Here is a 24,292-nt window from a genome sequence, read left to right on the forward strand (position 1 = left end):
CTTTATCTAAGAAAAGTATGATAAAACCTCATGGTAAAATGAATTTGATACCTGTTGGTGATATCGATGGATTTAAAAGGTGAACTTTCAATATAGGAGTATATTAAACATAAATAGAATATTTCCAATTCTTATATTTTTTCCTATGTATGCAACACAAAAAGATAGTTATTTTCACTTAAGATTGTTTGTCTTTTGCATATTACATTGGCTGCTACTGCTAGTTCTACTAACATTATTGTGTAATGAGCTTTTTCTATTTTTAAATGGAAGCATTAATTAAATATGAAGAAGTTGTTAAGAAAGAAAATGACAGTGCAGGATAAGTAATACGAGTATTAATATAGACTTTTATTGTTTAGAATTTCTGCCAACTGATGAGGTTAAAATGGATACATACAATGACCAGGCTTCTCTGGAAGCCTATGGAGCCAATGAGGTGGCCTAGGAATATATTTTACAAATCAATAGACATTAAAGAGTTATTAAGAAAAATTAGTTATTGAGACATGCTGTATAAAATGTTGGCCTATGAAGAATGAACTCTTATTAAACATATGATTGCATTCTGGCAGGGGTTAAAGGGGAATATTTTTGGTTGATAGGCTGTTAATTGCTGCCTCAATTTCAGACCTTGTTACTAGTCTATTCATGAATTCTACTTTCTTCCTGGTTTAGTCTTGGAAGAATGTAAGTGTACAGAAATTTATCAATTTCGTCTAGATTTACTGGTTTACTTGCATAGAGGTGTTTTTAGGATTCTCTGATGATAGTTGTATTTCTGTGGGATCAGTGGTGATATCCCCTTTATCATTTTTTATTGTATCTATTTGATTCTTCTCTCTTTCCTTCTTTATTAGTCTTGCTAGTGGTCTATCTATTTTGTTCATCTTTTCAAAAAACAAGCACCTGGATTCATTAATTTTTTTAAGTTTTTTTTTATGTCTCTATCTCCTTCAGTTCTGCTCTGATCTTAGTTATTTCTTGTCTTTGGCTAGCTTTTGAATTTGTTTGATATTGCTCCTCTAGTTCTTTTCATTGTGATGTTAAAGTGTCAATTTCTATAAAGAAAAATAAAGAAGATTTTCTCTGAGGCAAAATAGAAGAGCTTGAAAGAAATACATGCCTAAATATCCTTTAACTATCACTTTTAAGTGGCCAAAAGTGCATTAAAAATCTCAAAGATTAGGTTTATATATTATTGTGCATACAAAAATTAACCAGGCTTGGTGGTGGTCACCTGTAATCTCAGCTACTCAAGAGGCTAAGGCAGGAGAATTGGGAGGTGGAGGTTGCAGTGAGATCACACCATTGCACTCCAGCCTGGGCCTACAACAGCGAGACACCATAAGAAAAAAAAAAAAAAAAAAGAGAGAGAGAGAGAGAAAGAGAGAGAGAGAAGAAACTTGGTAAATGAATCAATGGTTATTGATTTACTAAGCTATGTTGCTCTCCCTTTAGAAAACAGAGTTGGATTGCTCTCCCTCTAGAAAACAGAGTTGGAGGCCAGGCGTGGTGGCTCACACCTATAATGCACAGAAAGGTTTAACAGTCGTGGTCCAAACAGTAAACCAATGATTTATTTATTTAATTAATAAATATTAAATATAAAATATTTAAAGTAAATATTTAGCTATTTAATATTTAAATTCTATAATATATAGAATAGTTGGCATGTTTTAAAATTTGTATGAATTCTATTATACTGTATTTTTTCACAATGCTGGTGTGGGTTGCCCAGATTACAACTTAATTACATGGACACTTGTAACTCTATTTTATTCATTTTCACTGTTTTATAGTATTTCATTCAATTATTAACCTATTGTCCTATCGATATAAGTTGAGTTGGGCTCCCTTTTATTAGCATAATAAACAATGAGGCTATGAATATTCTAGAATATGCCTTGAATATGCCTTCTTGGGCATATTGATTAAAATATTTTTTATAAATTATTAATATAGAACATGAAATATTTTAAGTAAAAATTTAGCTATTTATTTAATATTTAAATATCATATGTGGCCCTCCTTAGGTGTGAGGGTAGAATTCTTTTTTCTATTTCAACATCCAATGCCCAACAGGGAACATAAAGGGCAGTCAACAGTGTAAATAGATTGTATTAACACTGAAATTAATTCAGGGATATTTACAATTTTATTTTATTTTTTACTAACACTAGGGCTATAAAACTAGTTATTCTACATCTAATTTTCATTTATTTTCTTGCTCCAAAGACTATTGTATTGTTCATTTCTCAATTCATATTTTAAAGTTCATATCCTGACATTTTTTCCTTTTTGCCTATGCAATCTAGTTAATACCGATTTCCATTCTAGCCTTTACTTTACCTCCAGGCCACTCTTCCTGCTTTCCCCCTCTTTCTGCCACTCCATGGTGGTCTTCACTTCTCTCTTCTACAAGTTCTCCTTCCTTTTCTCTATCTATCCATGTGCACTGAGGACCTTTAAGATTTGGATGTAAATTTGTCTCTTCCAAACTGTCACCAGCTTCATCCCTCAAAGATCACTTCCTTTGCCTACTAATATTTTGACCACTGTCCCAGTGATTAATTCTCACTTCTTCTCACTACCTTGCCTACCTGCCACTCTTCACCAGGTCCTCAGAGCTGAATTAATCACAGCTTTCTTCAGTCCTGCCTTAGTTCCCATCAGTGTTCCATATCCAAACCTGACTCAGGTAGTTCTATGAGCTGCTCCAGCTTCATGAGCTCTTGTCTTTTACCACCCCATCCTCCATCTACAGTGAGCTTAAGGAAAGTAGCCAAGTTTTAACTTTCAACTCTGAGACTGTTGGGTTTGTCCTGCTCACTGTACCCCAAGCCAGGCTACTGCAGCCCTGAACAGAGCTGTGATGTGCCACCCCTGAGCCCTTTTACCCCACTCTAATCCTAGGTTGAGTTGACCACAATCTTGGTTCCAGATCTGATAACCCAGTTATGGTTCTGGACCTTATGAGTCCCAGTTTCTCTATATGCGCCATCTTTTAGATCTCACATTTGCTGTGAGTTTCATTCTGAGCTCTGACTCTAATAAGCAGTCTATTTGCCACAGTTTTTTCACGAAACCTGGGCCCTGCCTTAATTTTTATGTGCGCATCCCAAAAAACTAGTCCGACGGTTGGGTAAACCTCAGCTCCAAAAGCTAGGGCTTTTATATTCTCAAAAATAAGGCCCACATAGTTGATTGCTGATCCTCATGCTCTGTGACTGTCCTAACATCTGTCTCATGCTTGAACAGAACTTGCAGAGTCAGCAAGGATGATGAGGCATGTCTCCACCCTGGGAGTTGCTAAATTCTGTGTTATTTAAAGCCTGAATTCCAGGAATCTCTGTTTTCTTGGGCTGGTCTCATTCCAGGTGGCAGCATCTCCCTGGCCATGCTTCCAGTGAATATCCACACCTCCCTGATGAATCTTGATATACGTCACCAGAATCTCTAAAGGTGCCAGAGCTGTATGGTCTTTACAATGAAGTCAAACTCTGTGTTTTACCTTTTCTGCCCATCCTTCTTAGGGCTCAGTGTGATATACACTAGACACTAATAAATGACCATTGACAAGAAATGAATAGAGATCCTGAGAGCCACACACCCTAATTGTAACTTGAATTTGTAAAACATCACTGAAAACATAAATGTCTCATCAGAAAAGTGGGAATAATACTACTTAATTGTTGTAGGTGTTACAAGGATTAGCTTTGAACAGTGTGGCACACCCATTGGAAGGGTCATAAACATTTCTACAATGCTAGTAATACTACGGTAATCAAACCTATGTCAGAGGTTGCCTAAGGGTAGCACCATTTCCTGCAATCCAGCAATGGTTAAAGCTATTCTTTTCTTCTTTTTTTCAAATTGACTTTAATTTTTAAAGTAGTTTTAGATTCACATCAAAATTGAGGAACAGGTACAGAGAGGAAAAATATGTTTTCATGTTCCTTCCCACATGTATAGCCTCCCCCATCATCAACATTTCCCATCAGAGTAGTATTTTTTTCACAACTGATTAACCTACATTTTCTTCTTTTCATTCACAGTTTTCAAATGCCGGTCATGAAAGTCAGTTTACTAATTGAAGTCTTTAATGAAATAGTTTTTCAGGATGATGAGAATAAGGAGGGGCATAACTGTCTCTAAAAAATTGTAAAATTTCACACAAATGGGTGTGACCTGGAGTTCTAGCTACTTGGGATGCTGAGGTGGGAGGATTGCTTGAGCCCAGGAGTTCAAGTCCAGCCTGGGCAACACAGTGAGGTCCTGGGTATAAAAAAAAATGTAACATTTCTATAAACCCATCGTCACTCATGTGAAAAGCCTTGAGTTAGATATGTTTCATGATTCAAATTTTTAAAAATTTTATAAAATATGGTACATATATTGCATATTACACAGTACATGTGTTAGTAGCCTGTAACACACATTAACATTTTTGTAATTGAATATATAAATAACCATGCTAATGCCAAATTTATTAAAGACCCAAAATATCCTTGTTTGTTTAGATTAATTTTTACTGCCAAATAAATTTATGCCAAACATAGAAATTAATTTTCAGTTTGCAAAGCCTTTGTATTTTTAGAATTGTGCATTAGGGATTGTAGATCCATATTCTGAAGAAAAAATAGTTTTATTTTAGGTATCTCCAGATAGGGGGGCCAGGGTATAAGTCAGCCAAAGAAACAAGGAAAATTTTGGCTCCATAGGAGAAAGAACTTTCAAAGAGCAAAGATTACCCAAAAATGGAGTAACAACCCCTACGTAAGTCATGAATTCCTAGTTACTGTGCTCAAACACAGGTGAATTATACAATTGCCTTTTATTCTGTAGAAGTTGAAATATATTTATCATTTATATTTATCATTATGGTTCTTCCTTTAGTTCCAACATACAAAAAGCTAAAAGAAAACATTGTCTTTGATTGAACAAAAATATTAACACTTTAAACAAATTTGAAAGTTAAAATCAAAAGTCAAGCTTTCAATAAATAGAGTGTAAGCAGAGGTCTTGCCTGTCTTGGTTGCTGCTAATTTGATATCCAGGTTTCAGACATGCCTGTGATGTATTAGGCACTCAATAAACAGTTGGGAATAAATTAATGGAAGACTGTGCTTTGTCAATATAACCACATTTAAAATTTATAAGTAGACTTTACATTTGGAATTAGGAAATTCAATGATACGAATCAAAACATGTTTGACCTTGGCTTTGAGACAACACAGCCGATTCACTTCCTTATTGGATGGCTGAAAAACAGCCCCCTTCCCTTGCCACCTTACACTGCAAAGAATGGCCAGCTATCAAAGAATTTTCTCAACCTCATGTCAGCCAAGAAGACTTTCAGATTCCTTTTTGGTTATAAATCCCGCTCAGAACAAAGATCCTTTATCGGCAACTCTGACAAAGTAATGAGAGGTCTCCATGCTCTCTGCCCATTCTAACAATCCAGGTGTCCTCTGCTTTTTACGCTAAGGTTTAGATTGAGGCATTCAAAGAATTGTTCATAATACATGGTGAAGAAATATCCTTTGCAAAATAAAGACAAATCTGACTTTCACATGGTATATTTAGCTGTAGAATAAAATGTTCTCTTATTTTTCTGGTACTATTTCTTTTAATTTTAAATTTTAAAATATTCTTCCAAATTTTGTGACTGAGTCTTTTAACTGCTTGGCCAGTTAGAGATTGTGAGGGTGAGACTCCAGTGACAAGAGTAATCTTCCACTCTGTATGGCATTGATGTAATGTGTGGTTGCCATCAATATTAATGGAGTTTCACTTCCACTGTTGTTCTAGTTCTAAATGAAATGTTTTTGCAGAAACATTTCATTTAGAACTAGAATATTTAAAATTTTAAATATTTTAGTGATATTTTAAACTGGAATATTTAAAATATTACTAAAATTATAGTGATATTTTAAATAATATGCAATTAAATATATATTATTTGTTTAATAATCTTCTGATTTTTAAATGAATCAAAAAGTTAATCAAAAAGTAATTCAAAAGTCATTTTAATATTATTGACACCTTTAACACATGTTGGTCCCTATACCCTATGGCTATACACTGGTTGTTTGCTTTGCTTCAACATGACTAAGTCTTTATGTTTTTGTTTTTCACTTTTTAAATTGTGGTAAAATACACAAAACACAAAGCTCATCGTCTTAATCATTTTAAGTATACAGTTCAGGGAATTAAATACATTCACAATATTCTGCAACCATTGCTGTCATCCATTTCCAGATCTCTTTTTATTGTCCCAAACTGAAATTCTATATTCATTAAACAATAACTCCCCATTTCTCCCTCCTCCCAGCCCTGGGCAACCAATACTCTACCTTCTGTCTCTATATTTTTGACTAATCTAGGTACGTTATATAAGTGAAATCTTATGTATTTGTCTTTTGTGATGACTTATTTCACTTAGCACAATGTCCTCAATGTTCATCCATGTTGTAGCAAATCATCATATTTTAAACTCCTCTTTAGAACAATTTTTTCCCAGTTTTTCAATTCCTTAGGTTTGCTTGGTGCAGGTCTGAGTTCAAGTCCTGGATATCCTTGTTAATTTTCTGTCTGGTTGATCTGTCTAATGTTGACAGTGGGGTGTTAAAGTCTCCCACTATTATTGTGTGGGAGTCTAAGTCTCTTTGTAAGTCATTAAGAACTTGCCTTATGTATCTGGGTGCTCCTGTATTGGGTGCATATATATTTAGGATCGTTAGCTCTTCTTGTTGCATTGATCCTTTTACCATTATGTAATGTCCTTCTTGTCTCTTATGATCTTTGTTGCTTTAAAGTCTAATTTATCAGAGATGAGAATTGCAACTCCTGCTTTTTTTTGCTCTCCGTTTACTTAAATCTTCCTTCATCCCTTTATTTTGAGCCTTTGTTTATCCTTGCATGTGAGATGGGTTTCCTGGATATAGCACCCCGATGGGTTTTGGCTTTTTATCCAATTTGCCAGTTGGTGTCTTTTGATTGGGGCACTTAGTCCATTTACATTTAGGGTTAATATTGTTATGTGCGAATTTGATACTGCCATTTTGGTGCTAGCTGGGTGTTTTGCCCTTTAGTTGAGCTGGTACTTGTTGTTCCTTTATATGTGTAGAGCCTCTTTCAGGAGCTCTTGTAGAGTTGGCCTGGTGGTGACGAAATCTCTGAGTACTTGCACGTTCCCAAAGGATTTTATTTTTCCTTCACTTATGAAGCTTAGTTTGGCTGGATAGGAGATTCTGGGTTGAAAGTTCTTTTCTTTAAGGATGTTGAATATTGGCCCCCACTCTCTTCTGGCTTGTAGGGTTTCTGCTGAGAGATCTGCTGTGAGTCTGATAGGCTTCCCTTTGTGGGTAACCTGACCTTTCTCTCTGGCTGCCCTTAGTATTTTCTTCTTCATTTCTACCCTGGTGAATCTGACAATTATGTGCCTTGGGGTTGCTCTTCTTGACGAATATCTTTGTGGTGTTCTCTGTATTTCCTGGACTTGAATGTTTGCCTGCCTTGCTAGGTTGGGGAAGTTTTCCTGGATAATATCCTGAAAAGTATTTTCCAGCTTGGATTCATTCTCTTCGTCGCATTCAGGTACGCCTATCAAACGTAGATTAGGTCTTTTCACATAGTCCCACATTTCTTGGAGATTTTGTTCATTCCTTTTTACCCTTTTTTCTCCAGTCTTGCCTTCCCATTTTATTTCATTGAGTTGATCTTCGACCTCTGATATCCTTTCTTCTGCTTGGTCAATTCGGCTGTTGATACTTGTGCATGCTTCACGAAGTTCTCGTGTTGCGTTTTTCAGCTCCATCAATTCACTTATATTCCTTTCTATTTTGTCCATTCTCGTTAGCATTTCGTCAAATCTTTTTTCAAGGTTCTTAGTTTCTTTGCATTTGGTTAGAACATGTTTTTTAAGTTCACAGAAGTTTCTTACTACCCGCCTTCTGAAGTCTGATTCTGTCATTTCATCACACTCGTTCTCTCTCCAACCTTGTTCCCTTGCTGGTGAGGAGTTGTGATCCCTTGTAGGAGGAGAGGTGTCCTGGTTTCAGGTGTTTTCATCCTTTTTGCACTGGTTTCTTCCCATCTTTAAGGATTTATCCACCTGTCAACTTTGTAGTTGCTGGCTTTCAGATTGGGTCTAAATCTTTCAGATTGACGTTCTGTTTGTTGATGATGAGGTTATTTCTGTTTCTTGGTTTTCCTTCTGACAGTCTGGCCCCTCTGCTGTAGGTCTGCTGAGGTTCACTCCAGGCCCTGCTTGCCTGGGGTTCACCTGCAGCACTGCTGAACAGTAAGGGTTGTTACCAGTTTTCTTCTTCTGCTATCTTTGTCCTAGAAGGATACCCGCCTAGTGTCAATCTGATTTCTCCTTTATGAGGTTTCTCTTTGGATATGTAGGGGTCAGGGAGCTGCTTGAGGAGACGGTCTCTTCTTTATAGGAGCTCAAATGGTGAACTGTGAGCTCTGTTGTTGTTCATTCAGAGCTGCTGGGCAGGTACGTTTAGGTCTGCTGCAGCAGAACTCATAAACTGCTTTTTGTTCCCAGTGCTCTGTCCCAGGGATTTAGGGCTTTATGAGTTTCGGTTATGCTGCTGCCTTCTCTTTTTTTTTTTTTTTTTTTTTTTTCCTTCAGAGCTGCCCTACCCAGCAAGGAGGCAGCCTAGTCACTGTCTGTCTGTAGAGGCTTTGCTGAGCTGCTGTGGGCTCCACCCAGCTGCCGAGTGAACTTCCTTGCAGTCCTGTTTATATGGGTGTAGTTAGAACTGCTTTGGCGATGGTGGCCCGCCTCTGTTGAGGTGGAGTCTCTGTGCAGTGGTGGCTTGCCTTGGCAATGGCGGGCTGCCTCAGCAATGGCAGGTTGCCTTGGCAACGGCGGGCTGCCTCGGCAATGGCGGGTTGCCTTGGCAATGGTGGGCTGCCTCAGCATTGGCTGACTACCTCCATCATGGCGGGCTGCCTCGGTAACGGCGGATGCCCCTCCCCCTCAGAGCTGGACTGTCCCGGGTTCAGCTGTGCTTGCTGTGAAACTCTCAATCCAGAGTTTCTGGTTGCTGTTCTTTTGTGGGGGTGGGACCAGCGAGCCTGATCGCCTGGCTCCCTGCCTCAGAGCCTTTTTTAAGTTGGTGTTCCAGTCACTTGTTGAGGAGGTGCCGGGGTCTGTTTGTTTTCCCCTGCAGCCACTCACTGCGCTGGCTTAAACAGCGGCACTGAGGTTTGTGGCGCTTTTTTTTTTTTTTTTTTTTTGGCCCTGGAATCTACTGTCCTGGTTCTCTGCTCAGTCCCCTTTTTAAAGAGACGAATGGGCTGGGCGCTGTGGCTCAGGCCTGTAATCCCAGCACTTTGGGAGGCCGAGGCGGGTGGATCACGAGGTCAAGAGATCGAGACCATCCTGGTCAACATGGTGAAACCCTGTCTCTACTAAAACTACAAAAAATTAGCTGGGCATGGTGGCGCGTGCCTGTAGTCCCAGCTGCTCAGGGGGCTGAGGCAGGAGAATTGCCTGAACCCAGGAGGCGGAGGTTGCGGTGAGCCGAGATCGCGCCATTGCACTCCAGCCTGGGTAACAAGAGCGAAAACTCCGTCTCAAAAAAAAAAAAAAAAAAAAAAAGAGACGAATGGGCGATTTCCCGTGGCTCCAATCGCCAGCCAAAAGGGCACCCGGACCGGTGTATTTTGTACGGAGAACCGCTGCTCTGGGGCATTGACAAAGCAGCCGCGCGGGGCAAAGCAGTGGTGCCGGCCGGCACAGCTGCGGTGGCCAAAACAGCCGCGCTGGTGACCTGTGGAGCTCCTCTGCCTGGGAATTTCCTAGTCTGTGGGCAATAAAAATGCCATGTCTACTCACCCTCTGCGCTTCCACTGGGAGCTGCAATCCTGAGCTGTTCCTAAACGGCCATCTTGGATCCTCCCTCTGCTCTTTATATCCTACAGCTTGAGGCTGTGTTACTTCAGTTGATCCAGTAAAATTTACAAGCTGAAGCTAATGAATACATTTATAAGATAAATTTTAAAGATTAACTTAAAAAATATTCAGAATCCAAAAATGCCATATACAAAGAGAATATGAGTGTTTTGTTTATTATGGAACTTTCTGCACTACAAAAATACCTGGCACACTTTTGAAACTCCATATTCTCACTTGTTGAGTGAATAAATCAATATAAGAGTTGATTCTTTTACAATTTAGGACAAACGAGATTTTTTGATTAAAATAAAAAAAGATTTTCAATATTTTGTCACTCCTTTGCCATTACTGCCTAGGAAATTCATTCTAATAGTTTTTAATGAGTGTGAATTGTTTGAGCAGCCGACCAAAGAGACTTCCAGACACCAAACCAGGGACTGAAAAGGTGAAGTGTCCTAGGTCATGGGTACCTAACAGATGGTGCCAACAAGGGGAGCGAGGCATTTGTGCTTGAGTAGAAAGTATACAATGGTAAATTTCTATCTCAGAGCTTTTTTTCTGGGGTTGGTCCTAAAATAAAAGGTGAGTTCCTGAATGATGGGACCAAAGAGGAGAGACAGAAGAATAATGTAAAATTTTCAGGGTGGGTAGTCACAATAACTCTCAGAAGTAAGTACTGGTTTTCTTGCATCTTTCTGCAATTAACATTTCATTCCCTCCTCTAAGGTGGATCCTGTTTTAGTGAATAACTAGTATTTAGTTTAAGCCACGCTTGTGCTGATGCGTCATCGTTGGTTTCTGCCAGTTGTTTTAATTGTTTCATGGTTGCAGATATAAAGGGCAATGAACAAATCGAAAAATATTCTTGGAGAGAAGCTTGTGATATTGGCAGCTCAAGAATGGACAGAAAGCATGGAACATACGTATTGAACGTTGAGCACTCTATAAACCAGCCGGTGAGTGTTGTTGCTCTGTTTTGATAGTTTTGCCTATATTACAGTTTCAATTTCGGCGTTTAAAAGCAGCTTAATTTCTTCTCTACAATGTAGCCAAGATCATAATTTTGCATTCTTCTCCAAAATAAAGAGCAACCCTATATCAATTTTTGTGCTGTAACTTTTATGTCTTTTTTTACTATGTTATATATTTAAGTATTAATTTAAATATATATAGATATAAAGTATTAGAAATGTTTCTATGGCCATATGGCTATAGGATACACAAACAGATCCATTTAACTTTCTATATTCACTCTCATGTAAACATAAACTTCAATGATGTCAGTATTTATTTATTAAGTTCTAGTTTTACAATTTGATGCTTAGAGATTTTAGACTTGTCGGAACTCAGATTTCTGAATATGCTTAAAAACCAGATATTAATCATAGATATTAATATTCCTAAGAAACAAATCTTCCAAAAATACCTGCTTTGTGTCAAAATATGACTATTTTGTCTGCTTTTAAAAAATATTTTTACACCAAGAACCAAGCCTTCAGTATATAGTTATCATAATCATGTATCTGTATCTTATACAGATTTTATGTATCTATTTATATCCAACCAAATAATCTTTGACATCAGAAAAAAGGAAGGACATGTATTGGAAATTAAAACGCTGAATTAAAATTCACTGCCTGAAGGTGAATGAAACGTGTGTAAAGAAATAGTTTGCTTTTGACATATGGAGCTGTAGTAATCAGCCTGTATAACTCACATATGAGATAAACCAAAGAAGAAAGTCCTGTTTCTCAGTAAGTGTTGATACAAGAATCCTGTAGAGGATTTCCAATTCACCAAAAGAACCAAGATCTTCAGTCCCAGGGTTGGCGTCTGGAAGTTTGCTTGGTCAGTTGCACAGGCAACCCTATAATTGAATCTTCAAGATGTCCAAATATTCAGATAGAAAAAAAAATTCTCTTTGGCCAGGTATTTATCATCTTGATAGTTTCTCTAGATAATAACAAATGTAGAGATGTTTACAAATATTAGCTTAAACATTTATTCTTTTTTTAACAGCATATGTCTGGATAACTGACTAAATATTTTACTTTAGTGTATTATTCAGGCCTGGATGTAACAATATTTTTCTCTTCAGGTCAAATTCAATAATGGAATTTAAAAAGTATTTAAAGATTATAAACACATAGAAAATGAATTTTGGTGTCCTCGTTTTTCTGTTAGGGATACAAGAAATCTCAAATTAATCCTTGTAAAGTTAGGGGATAAAACTTATAGAGTGTCTTTTTGTAAATATAACTAATACATTTCGGGTGCCTGCGGCTCTCCAACTCTTCCAGGTTTGAATAGAGACTCCACCTGTACTAAGAGTCAGGGCAACCTGACACAGTAAAATCATTACTTAGGCTACAATATTATTTCCAAACTGGGCCTAGATTACAGGTTGCCACCCTTCGTGTAGACCCACCTATTACCTTCCTCTCTGAAAGGACTGGGATTCTAACAGAGCCAGAAAAATCTGGGAAACTGGCCTGCTGAATGAGTTTCACTTTGTTTGCAAAGGGGATTAAAAGTTCAGGTTCACTAGCCACAAGCAAATTGGATGTAACAGAAACAAAAGGATCAGCACCTAGTTAAATAAGCAAGAATATTATCAAAAGGTAAATTCAACTTCTTCAAATTTGCCTAATGAATAGTAGGTAGAATTTTATTCATATTGACAAACATGGGATGGTTATCTATTTCTTTGATATTATACTTAACAGAAAAATTTAACTTAGCTAATTTTCTACTGCCCGGAGTATCCCATCTTATCTATATTTAATGACAATTGTATATTTTTCTATTTTTAATGATAATTCCTAACGGGTCAATGATTACATAACATTCTGGTTTGACGGTTTTCACAGAACTCACTGGTTAGTTGGCCAGTAATTTCTATAACTATTAGTAATGAGTTATTAAATCAACACAAAGACAACTGGTAGCAGTAGCAGTAGTAACTTTTACTAATAACAATAACGATAGTTAACACCTATTCAGTGTGTACTATGTGCCAGACATTGCTCCAAGCATGTGGCAGTTATTTACTCAGTGATCATATGAGCAAATCTGTAAGTGGGTAATTCTAGTATTCCTCCTTTGAAGCTGATTGAGGAGTGGCCAAAGATCACCTTGATTCATAGCAGAAAGTAAACATTATCATCCTGTGAGATAAAGAGCCTTAAATAATTATACATTATGTTTCATATGTAATAAAACTTTTGGCTGGGTACAGCGGCTTGTGTATACAATGTCAGCACTTTGGGAGGGTAGTGCCAGAGAACTGCTTGAGCTCAGGAGTTCTAGATCAGCCTGGGCAACATATGTAGACCCCATCACTACGAAAAATAACATAAAAAGTAATTAGGTACATAATGACATATGCCTGTAGTCATGGCTACTCAGGAGGCTGAGATGAGAGGACTGCTTGAGACTTGGGAGGTTGAGGTTTCAGTGAGCCATGATGGTGTCATTGCTCTACAGCCTGGGTTACAGAGAGAGACCCCATCTCAAAACCAAAACCAAACCAAACCAAACAAAAAACTTTTCCACAAGATCCATTAATTCTTGAATCTATTCCTCCCTCATTTTCACTTTCTTATTCTTCACTTCTTTTATCTTTTAACACATCGCTTTCCTAAAATCTTTCCCCGCCAACTCAGTCATTTTCAATCCTTATTCACCTCTTCTTCTGAATGAGAATTTACAATTATTGCATTTATTTGTTAATTATACAGTAATCTGTTTTGCCTCCCCATGGGAAAATAGGCTCCTTGAGAATAGCGACTAACATTGTTGTGGACTGTTTTTACACTGCTCTATGCCCAAGAGGAATCCAGCAAAAACATACTGCAAATTCGACAAATGGTTTGTTTTCTGTGTCACTGTCATAGGCTCGCAAGCTCCACTGGATAGAGCATGATATGAATTATGTAAAGCAGTCATTTTGTGTAAGAATTTTCACTAGTATCATGTAGTATAGTCTATACTACATTACTATATTAGCATAACATGGTATAGCATAACAATGTGTACTTTACACTATTCTATTCCTAGTATAGTATACTGGAAAGTACATGGGCCTTAACACTGGAAGGTCTGAGCTGCAGTGCTCGCTGTTTGTCATGATGGCAACATTTCAACTCTTTTTCCTTCAACATTTTCATTTCCAAAATGACCTGAACAGGTTGTACCCAATAATATGCAAGAAGTTCAGCTTACCATCCTCTTCCTTATGGAGGCTTCTTAATACATGCTCCACATACAGCAGCTTGCAACATGAAGATATTCAAGCCACTGATGTAATATCATGAAGAAGAAGATACACATTCCTAAACTAGAAGTTTGGTAACTTACAAAAATTAGTTAAAGTATAAGGTATAATAATCTGTCTAGATTTTTTATCTTCAGAGGATAAGAAAACATTTATTCCTTTTAAAAGTCATACTCTTACGTGTGTTTGATAGAATAGTTTTATTTTAGCGATTCAATGCCATGGCTTCCTAGGTTTCCTAATTACTTCCACTCTGCCTTTGTAGCCACTCACACGTCCAAATGACCAAGAGGCTCACAGTTCCATACGCTGGTGTCCACCTTCAAATGACATAACCAGTGATGTTTCTCCCAACTTAACTGGGGTCTGTGTGAGCCCAGGAGTCCCTGCACATTCAAGATGTCTACAGTCAGAGTCCTGTAACACACAGGTAATATTTAGCACAGGCATTTTTGTTCAAGTTGGGACGTGCTGTATATGCGGATTTACTTTGCCTATTCTTTCCCAAGAAATGTATTTAATTACTTAATTCATTTACATTTGTATTAAGCATTTGCTGTATTCTCAGTATAGGTACAAGTCACTGTGAGACAATTCACAAGAAAATAAATATTTGCTAGTCTCTGTTTTCCAAGAGCTAATGTTCTAATTAGGGACTCAAATATTCACAATAGACAGAGAACATATATGAAAATCAAAGGAATAAGTGTAAGGTATAAATGCAAGTTTAGGGATGGGTGGATAAATAAGAATGTTGACAGTATTAGGGTTTAATTCACCATTAGGCTCTGATGGGAGACTGTGTCATATTTAAAGTTTCATGGGTCCTATTCTACTGGCGATCACCTTATTTTCTTACTCTGTGCAGCCTCTGAACCTGTGTGTGGCACTTTCTTTAGCTCCCTGGGTTCTGGCCTCTGGTGTATATGATCTTGACACAGAAAGCTTACTGTTCTCTGGAGTGTCTCCACTAGCTTTGGAGAACAGACTCAGCTCTCCTTGGCTCCTAACCTCATGTCCTGTAGGTTGAATGACTGTATCTTGAATCCTTCAGCCCTTGTATAAAAATTTAACATTGACTATAAATTACTGATATGGCTTGACGGTTTGGTTGGGTTCCCCAGACTCTGGAAATCCTTCCTTCTGCTGCTTAGTCTTGCTATAGAGACTCAGTAGAGAGCCTCTGAGCCTTGTTTCTTGATTCTGGACAAAACAATATGATTTTTATATGGTTTCTGGGACAATGTGAAAGAATAAATCAGCTCAGCAGGATGGAGTTAGAAAATGTTTGCAGAAGTTAAGTAATTCATATCAATCATGGAATTGAAGGAGGTCTTCAATAGCATTACGTCTGCTGGCTCTTTTATTTTTATTTTTTGTTTTTTGAGGCAGGGTCTCACTCTGTCACCTAGGCTGGAGTGCAGCGGCACAATCACGTCTCACTGTAGCTTCAGCCTTCTGGGCTTAATCAATCCCCTCATCTCAGCCTCCTGAGTAGCTAGGTCCACATGCATGCGCCACTATGCCTGACTCATTTTTGTATTTTTTTGTAGAGGCAAGGTTTTGCCATGTAATCCAGGCCGGTCTCGACCTCCTGGGCTCAAGGGATCCACATGCCTCAACCTCCCAAAATGCTAGGATTCAAGCGTGAACCACTGTGTCTGGCCCCTGGTGGTTCTTAAACATGACTACACATTAGAATCACCTGGGGACTAGGTGGCAGGGGGTGGGGGTGGAGGGAGTGGGGGGTAAGAGTTGGGGGTGGGGGGAGAAAACAATTGTTTTTAAAAACTACCCAGATGAATCTAATGTACAACTAGTGATGAGAATGACTGATCTAGTCCCATTAAATTATTTAACAATTAGGGAAAATATGGCTCCGGAAAGTTTAGAGAGTTGCTAGAACTCACATGGTTTTTGCCAGAAGGGGCCAAAACAGGAGGATAACTTATTTTCTTTTGTCTGATCATGTGCATTTTATTTCATTAAAGGGCTCTTTTAAACTTGTGTAATGCAGTATTATAGACTCCTCTCCCAGATGTACATAAGCCTTTTTGCCACTTTCTTTTCTTGAACCTCCTTTTCGGTGCCACCCATCAAGGAAAAAGGATGTTATTTGTCCTAGGGGTAACTTGATCTTAGTGGCCCTCATTTCCCTGGCCTTGGTGACCACTGTCCTCATTCTTTCACTGCTGTCTTGGTGTCATCAGGCTTTTCATGAAATCCTAGTCTTCAAACAACTACCATGGCCCATATTTTGTAATAGTTCAGATCTAGGATCTTGCTTTCAGCCAGGTAACAATGAAATAATCGATTGGACTCCAAAGCCCTTGTTTCTAAATCCTATATTATACTGCATCCAAAATAAAAATAATATTTTTGAAAACAAGTGACTTTATATATATTATTTTTAATCTTCTCAACAATATGAGATGGATAATTTTTATCCCTGTATTTCAAAATAAGAGACTTCAGGTTCAGAGAAGGTAAGGATGTTGTTTAAGATTTCATACCTCTGGAATTAAACATATCTCTCTATTTAAAAAAGACTGGACTCTTCTATTATGCCACATTGCCTGTCTAAGAATAGTAACAACAAATATTTGCAAAATACTTTCAGTATTAATAAACCAATTCAATTCTTGTAATTTTAAGGCAATCCTATAAGTCACAAGCCATTTTTATCACCAATTCATAAATGAAATAGGAACTCAAAAAAGCTAAGAAATTTTCTGAGGTAGCATGTAGATTTCAAAATAGGGTCTCTAATCTAACATTTTGTGTTTATTCTTTTAAACTATGCTGGTAAATAGTCTCTTTAATCTTTGTTAAAGATAGTGAGAAAATAAGCAGAGCTTTGGTTTACCTTGTTAAAATGCACATCAATGGAAATTTGATGTGCAAATTAGGGAGTTGTGCAATGAAAAACTAGGGAGTTTTTTTATTGTACAATTTCAGATATTAGGCCTGGGATGGAGATAATGCATTCAGGTGGATTCTCTGAGTCTCTCTCATTATACTTCATTCCAGGTAGCCACCTACATGCTGAATGATTGGAAGTTATAAAGGGTTGTTATCAGGAGTCGATTCATCACCTGGCAATCAATATTACTTAAATAATTGGGGATGCTCTAAGAAAAATTAGTGCATCATTCTTCTCATAGTGCCCAATTTCTCTCCTAATAACATAGTCACTGACCAATGCTCAGGAACTGGTGCTAAAATAGGTGCTGTGGAAACAGTGCTGTGCTGAAGGTGAACCATGCTATGTTCTGGATGGAGGATGGAGGATGGAGGTTGGAAAGGCCTTCTTGACTGACAGACAAATTTTTGCCAAGGTCCTATTTTAGAAGTAAGCATGGTGCACTTGAGGAAACTGGGGACAAGTAGGGTCTGAGGCTATTGCAGTAGTCCAAGGCAGAGATAAAGGAAGGCTGGGCTAGACAGGGGTCAACAGAGCTGGAGAAAAAGTCAATAATACTGGGAGATATTTAGTAACTAAAGTTAACAGGACTTGGTACTGAATTGGGAGATTTCTAGGATGATCTCTTTGTTCCAGTTTATGGCATTGAATGGAATGGATGGTGGTGCCATTTAGTGAGATGTGGGAGTTGGCCAGGTTTCACTGAGAAGAACATGACTTTGGGTTTGGACACATTGAATTTGAGGCATCTTTGAGATCTAAAATATGGTACCATGTAAGCATTTGAAAGTTAGAGGGATTGGCTGAACTGGGGAGGGATAAACATAGTCATTTGGATATGGTTGGCAACTAAAATCATGGATATAATGAGAAATCCTGGAGAGAAAGCATAAAGTGACCAAATCTAAGCCCCCAACTATTTTTGGAGATAAAATTTCATTGAAGTGCAGCTGTGCTCACTTGTTTATTCAGTGTCTGTGACTACATTGCCACTGCAATGACAGAATTGGAGTAGCTGTAACAAAGACTATACAGCTCTGGCCTCTCAGCTCTGCTTAATCACACAGGTCACGTGTGTGCTTGATGTGTTTTCAGAGAGGCAGAGGAAGACTCTCCTATTGCATGACAGACCTGACCCCATAATGGCCTCTCTGTTCCTAGGGAGCATCAGCTTTTGGGGAGAAAGAAAAAAAAATTGTGTGGCTCACAAAGCTGAAACATTTACTATCTGACCCTTTATAGAAAAATTTCATTAATTTCAGACCTACAGTGAAAAGAGACAAGGGCCTGGGTATGTCAACAGTAAAGGCTGAAAATGAACAGTGAGCTTTCAAAAGAAACTGAGAAGAGGATTCTGGGGAGCTAGGATGAAACCAATGAGAATGGAACTACACAGAAGCAAAAGAGACAAGGAGGAATGGGCTCCAATGACAAATGCTACTAAGGGCTTAAGTAAAATGAAGTCTAAAATACGACAATGAGCTTCTAATGAATGAATATCACTGGTGACTTTTTCAGTGGCATGAAGGAAGCTGAAGCCAGATAGCACTGACTTAAAAGATATGCAAATAGAGATATTGCATTTAGGCAACTTTCTAGACATGTCATTTTCCAGGGAAAGAGAGGAAAAGTGCAATAGCAAGACGGTCATTTGGAATCAAAGGATGTTTTTTTGTTTGAAATGGGAGAGATCTGAGTGGGTTTAAATGTTATAAAAGGAAGAGCCGTTTAAGAGGAAGTGGTGAAGTATTCATTCTGAGAGGAAGGACAATCAAAAGAGAAATGTTGCTGGGAAGGGGAGAGGAGATGGGATCCAAAGGACAGATTGGGGGATCAGCTTCAGTCAGTTGGAGGTATAGCTTCTCTTGTGTCAATCAGGAAAGGAGAGGTGGAGTGCAGACCTCTGGCGGAGTGTAGAGGTTTGCAGGTTTGGTAGCTAATGGGGTCTGAAAAAGTTACTGTAAGGTATTTTTGAGTTTTTCAATGAAGTGGGAAGGTGTGGTCATTTGATGAGAATGAGAAGGGACAACTAGTGTGCAAGGGTTGGTGGGTAGACATTACAGATTTGAAGAGACAGTAGAAGATTGAGAAAGTACTTTGAAATGAGAGAGAATTTTAGTCAGGGAAATATAGTAGGGTGATAGAGCAGAACAGAAAATTCACTTGAGGTTGATAAACATACATTTACATGGGTTCTAATCTGCTCACGGGCTTGACATTCCCCAACAGTGTGGCAGCTCTAGGGAGGGTCCAGAGAAAGCAAATAGTCATTTACTTGCCATCTAGAGAGGATCAGAAGAGGAAGTTCGAGAGATTCTAGGAAATTAGCAAGAATATTATTGAAATAATGGACCACCCAACAAAAGGTGGATAAGGAGGAATCCAAGTGAAATAAGGGCTGCCAAACCAAAGGTTTTAATAAGACTAAAGAAAGATCATGCTGGTATCAGGGAACAAACAAGCTGGAAGAAGGGAGCATGGTGATTAGAGGACAGATTTCTTGAGGAAATGGAGCAGTTTGCTGTAATGACAATGTCCATTGGAGAATCAGGTGCATGAAAGAGAATTTACCGTTTAAAAGTACTGTTCTGCTCACATAAAAAAAAAGGTAGGAGTGAGAGAGGAAAGAATAAGTGGAACACAGAAGATTTTTAGGGCAGTGAGACTACTTTGCATAATACTGTAATGATAAATACATGTCATTATATAGTTGTCCAAACCCATAGAGTGTACATCACCAAGAGTGAACCCTGAAGTAAACCATGGACTCTAATAATGACATATCATTGTAGGTTAATTAATTGTAACAAATATTCTACTCTGATGGGAGAAGTTGACAACTGGTGAGGCTGTACATGTGTGAGGGCGGAGGGATGTGGGAAATCTCTGTATCACCTGCTTCATTTTGCTGTCAACCTAAAACTGCTCTACAAAAATTAAGTCCGTTGAAAAGAGACAAACGGAAAATAGAATAAGAGAAGATGAAATTTTACAGATTTGTCTTCTAATGTAAGAGACAACAGACAATTATTTCCATTTGCCTGAAAACATGGAGTTCAAGCCCAACTTTCAGAGACAAATAGTGACTTAAATGATGTTAATACAATGAGTTATAAGTAATATAAAAGAGATGATAAATTACAAGCATTTTTGTTTCTCTTTGCTGATATTTTTATATACATGCTTAGGTAAAAGAACATTGCCACAGTGACTGGTCTATGTGGAAAGTCTTCCTGGCTTGTCTCTTAGCCTGTGTGATAATGACAGCAATTGGGGTACTCATAATATGCTTGGTGAATAACAAAGGAAGTGCCAATTCCACCATTGTTATCCAGATGTCCACAAACAATGGAGAGTGTGTGACTGTCAAACCTGGAACACCCTCTACTGCTTGTCCACCTACAGTGACCACCACTTCAACTGTACCTACAACCACTGAAACTACGTCAACAGCTACAACTGACACCACTTCCACAAGACCTACAACTACAAATTCCGGTTAATATGTAATTTAAACAGCCACAGCCATCACTTCAACTGAAACTTCAACCTCTACCACTTCAACTCAGCTTGCAACTGTAACAGCTGCTCCTATCACTTCAAGTGGAACCGTGGCTGCCTCACTGTAACAGGCTCTTTGTTACAATTTCAGCAATATCAAGTCCTACGTCAACTTAAACTTACTTGACAATTCAAACAATCACCACTTCTACCATTTCTTTGACTGAATCAATAATTACATTCTCTTCAACTGAATCTACAACCACTATCGCTTCCACTTAACCTGTAACTATTGTAACTTCTACTTAGCCTGCAGTAACAATGCTCATCATTCTTTTCCAACAATGTATAATCTCCACCTATTCATTTTAGGACTAAGCTCTGATTTTTTTTATCTTGCCCAAATTCCTTTCTAATTGGTCTGGAGAATCATGCCCTACAAACCATAAATTCTCATCAGACAGGTTTTATTTAACCCTGTATGTTGTGACTTACTTTTCAGCCTGACTCTAGCATAACAAGGGAAAAAATCAAAATGTTTTATCCCAAGATATATTTTCTTGCCATACTTTGAAATTGCCCTGCAAAGTCTCTCATGGGAAAAACTCCACATTCTATAGAGAAAACCCTTCCCCCTTTGTTTTCCTTCCTTTCTTTCCACATCCAGGAGATAATCAGCAAAAAGTCAGGCACTCTTTTACGTCTGTTAAGAAATATTTTACAACCTGCTCTCTCTCTGAAGGCTGAGATCTGAGAGATTGCTCTGCACAATAAAACTTGGTCCCAATAATCCTATATCTTAACCTGAACATTCCTTTCCATTGATCTCAGGTCTTCAGATAAACTCAACCAATTGTCAGCCAGAACATATTTAAATTTACCTATAGGCTGGAAGCTCCCACTTTGAGTTGCCCCGCCTTTCTGAACCAAATCAATGTATTTCTTAAATGTATTTGATTGATGTCTCATGCCTCCCTAAAAATATATAAAATCAAGCTGTACCCCGGCCACCTTGGGCACAAGTTCTCAGAACCTCCTGAGGGCTATGTCATGGGCCATGGTCACTCATATTTGGCTCAGAATAAATCTCTTAAAATATTTTACAAAGTTTACTCTTTTTGTCAACACATCTGAACCTGCAACCACAAATGCTACCATTACCACTTAAAACTTGATAGAACTACCATCAGTCATCAAAATGACCTGTTCTGTATTAAGTTAACTTTTAGTTATCACCAGTAATGTTAGCCTACAACTACTCCCCACGCTGGCGCTTCCCCAAAATTGAAATTGTACAATATATGAGTCTAGTTCTGGCTGACATAACATTATTGCCTACATTAAAACTTTCTGCAATGCAAAGGGAATAAAATGAAAAGTCAGCCGGCAGAATAGAAGAAAATATTTGTAAACTATATATCTAATAAGTGGTTAATATCTAAAATATTTTAGGAACTCACATAATAGCAGAAAAACAAACCTGATTTAAAAATGGGCAAAAGATTGAAATATACATTTTTTCCAAAGAGGACATACAAATGGTCAACAGGTATATAAAAATGTGGTCAACAGCACTAACCATCAGGGAAATGCAAGTCAAAACCACAATGAGATACCACCTCACAGTTGTTAGTTTGACTATTATCGAAAAGTAAAGAGATGGCTGGGTGTAGTGGCTCACACCTGTAATCCCAGCACTTTGGGAGGCTGAAGTGAGCAGATCACAAAGTTAAGTGATCGAGACCATCCTGGGCAACATGGTGAAACTCTGTGTCTACTAAAAATACAAAACTTAGCTGGGCATGGTGGCATGCACCTGAGTACAGCTACTCAGCAGGCTGAGGCAAGATAATCACTTGAACCAGGGAGTTGGAGGTTGCAGTGAGCTGAGATCACGCCATTGAACTTCAGCCTGGCGGCAGAGTGAGACTCTGTCTCAACACCAACAGCAAAAAGTAAAGACATAAGTGTTATTAAGCTTGTGGAGAATGGGGACCCTGCTACACTATTGGTGAGAATGTGAATAATACAGCCATTATGGGCAACAGTATGGAGGTTCCTCAAAAAATTAAAAACACAACTACCATATGATCCAACAATCCCGCTTCTGGGCATGAAATCAGTGTTTTGAAGAGATACCTGCATTTCCATGTTCACTTCAGTATTATTCACAATAGTCAAGATATGAAGCAAATCTAAGCTTCCATCAATGAATGAATGGATAAAGAACATGTGATATATATGATATTTTTCTATATTCACTTTTAAAAAGGCTAAATAGTATTCCATTGTGTGTGTATATATATGTGTACACCCACAATTTAGCATATATATGATACACATATACTATGTATGTATGCACAAGGAAATATTATTCAGCCTTTAAAAAGAAGGAAATTTTGACATTTGCAACAACATGAATTAACTTGGAGGGTATTACGCTAAGTAACATAGACCAGGAACAGAAAGACAAATATTGTGTCCAGTTATGATTAAAACTCTCAGCAAAATGGGCATACAAGGAACATATTTCAATATAATAAAAGCCATCTATGACAAACTCATAGTCAATGTAATACTGAATGAGGAAAAGTTGAAAGCATTCCCTTTGAGAACTGGAACAAGACAAAGATGCCCACTCTTACCAGAAGTCCTAGCCAGAGTAATCAGACAAGAGAAAGAAAGAAAGAGCATCCAAATCAGAAAAAAAAAAAAAAGATCAAACTGTCCCTGTTTGTTGGTGATATGATCATTTACTTAGAAAACCCTAAAAACTCCTCCAGAAAGCTCCTAGAACTGATGAAAGAATTCAGCAAAGTTTCCGATACTAAGTTAATGTACACAAATCAGTAGCTCTTCTACATGCCAACAGTGACCAAGCGGAGAATCAAATCAAAAACTCATCCCCTTTTACGATAGCTGCAAAAAATTAAAATACTTAGGAATATACCTAATCAAGGAGGTGAAAGAACTCTACAAGGAAAATTTCAAAACATTGTTTTTTTTATTTCTTAAAATCATTTCTTTCTCTCAGCCTTAAGCATGAGTTCCTTCTCCTTCCTCTTGACCTTTCAAACCATTCTCCCTGCATCAGCTAGAGGGAGCTTTCAAAATTACAAATTATATTTTGCCACTTGCATGCTTACATGAATCCTGTGGTTTCAAAAAGCTTTCAAAATAAGACCCAGTTTGCTCCATGTGGTCTGCCTCCTTCTTCCTTTCCAACTGTTCTTGCTCTTAACAAGCTCCCAAAAGGTTCATCAGTCTCTTCACAGGCTGCCAACTTTCTGGAGCACTCCTTTTCTTTCACCTGGCTTGCTCTTTATGAAGCCTTTAAAAGTCAGCTTAGCTGCTGAATCCTACAGAAAGCCTTCCCTGTTATCTCCAATGGGGTTAGGTGGTTTGGAACCCTCTTGAGTGTCCACAGAGGTAATACATGCCACACCACAGTGGAATCACCTGCCTGTCAGTCTACTCTCCAGGCTGAGCTCACTGGCTTTTAGCTCTGAATCCACGACACTCAGCATACGACTTTACCTGGCACAAAGCTGTTGTCAGTAGATATTTGTTAAATGAATGACTGATTATCTTTAATGCATCAAGTTTTACCAACTAACTTGCCTCTGGTGAAAAGCACTATGTGACAAACTGTTAAACAAAATAAATGCAA

At 38.0% G+C, this 24,292-nt stretch overlaps 1 protein-coding gene and 1 non-coding gene across 2 annotated transcripts; both read left to right on the forward strand.

Annotated features, from left to right (window-relative positions):
• Positions 1–10,608: 10,608 nt before the first annotated feature.
• Positions 10,609–21,692, forward strand: DYNAP (dynactin associated protein). Its single transcript, XM_032293567.1, has 3 exons — positions 10,609–10,878; positions 14,464–14,628; positions 20,310–21,692. Exons 1-3 carry the CDS (start codon positions 10,744–10,746, stop codon positions 20,622–20,624), a joined length of 615 nt encoding a protein of 204 aa, XP_032149458.1. The 5' UTR covers positions 10,609–10,743; the 3' UTR covers positions 20,625–21,692.
• On the forward strand, positions 18,161–18,294 carry LOC116561890. Its single transcript, XR_004273657.1, has one exon. It is a non-coding gene; the product is annotated as a small nucleolar RNA SNORA64/SNORA10 family (small nucleolar RNA).
• Positions 21,693–24,292: the final 2,600 nt, after the last annotated feature.

The sequence above is a fragment of the Sapajus apella genome, unplaced genomic scaffold, assembly GCF_009761245.1.
Source record: "Sapajus apella isolate SASKATOON/1434 unplaced genomic scaffold, GSC_monkey_1.0 scaffold30, whole genome shotgun sequence".
Classification (NCBI taxonomy): Eukaryota; Metazoa; Chordata; class Mammalia; order Primates; family Cebidae; genus Sapajus; species Sapajus apella.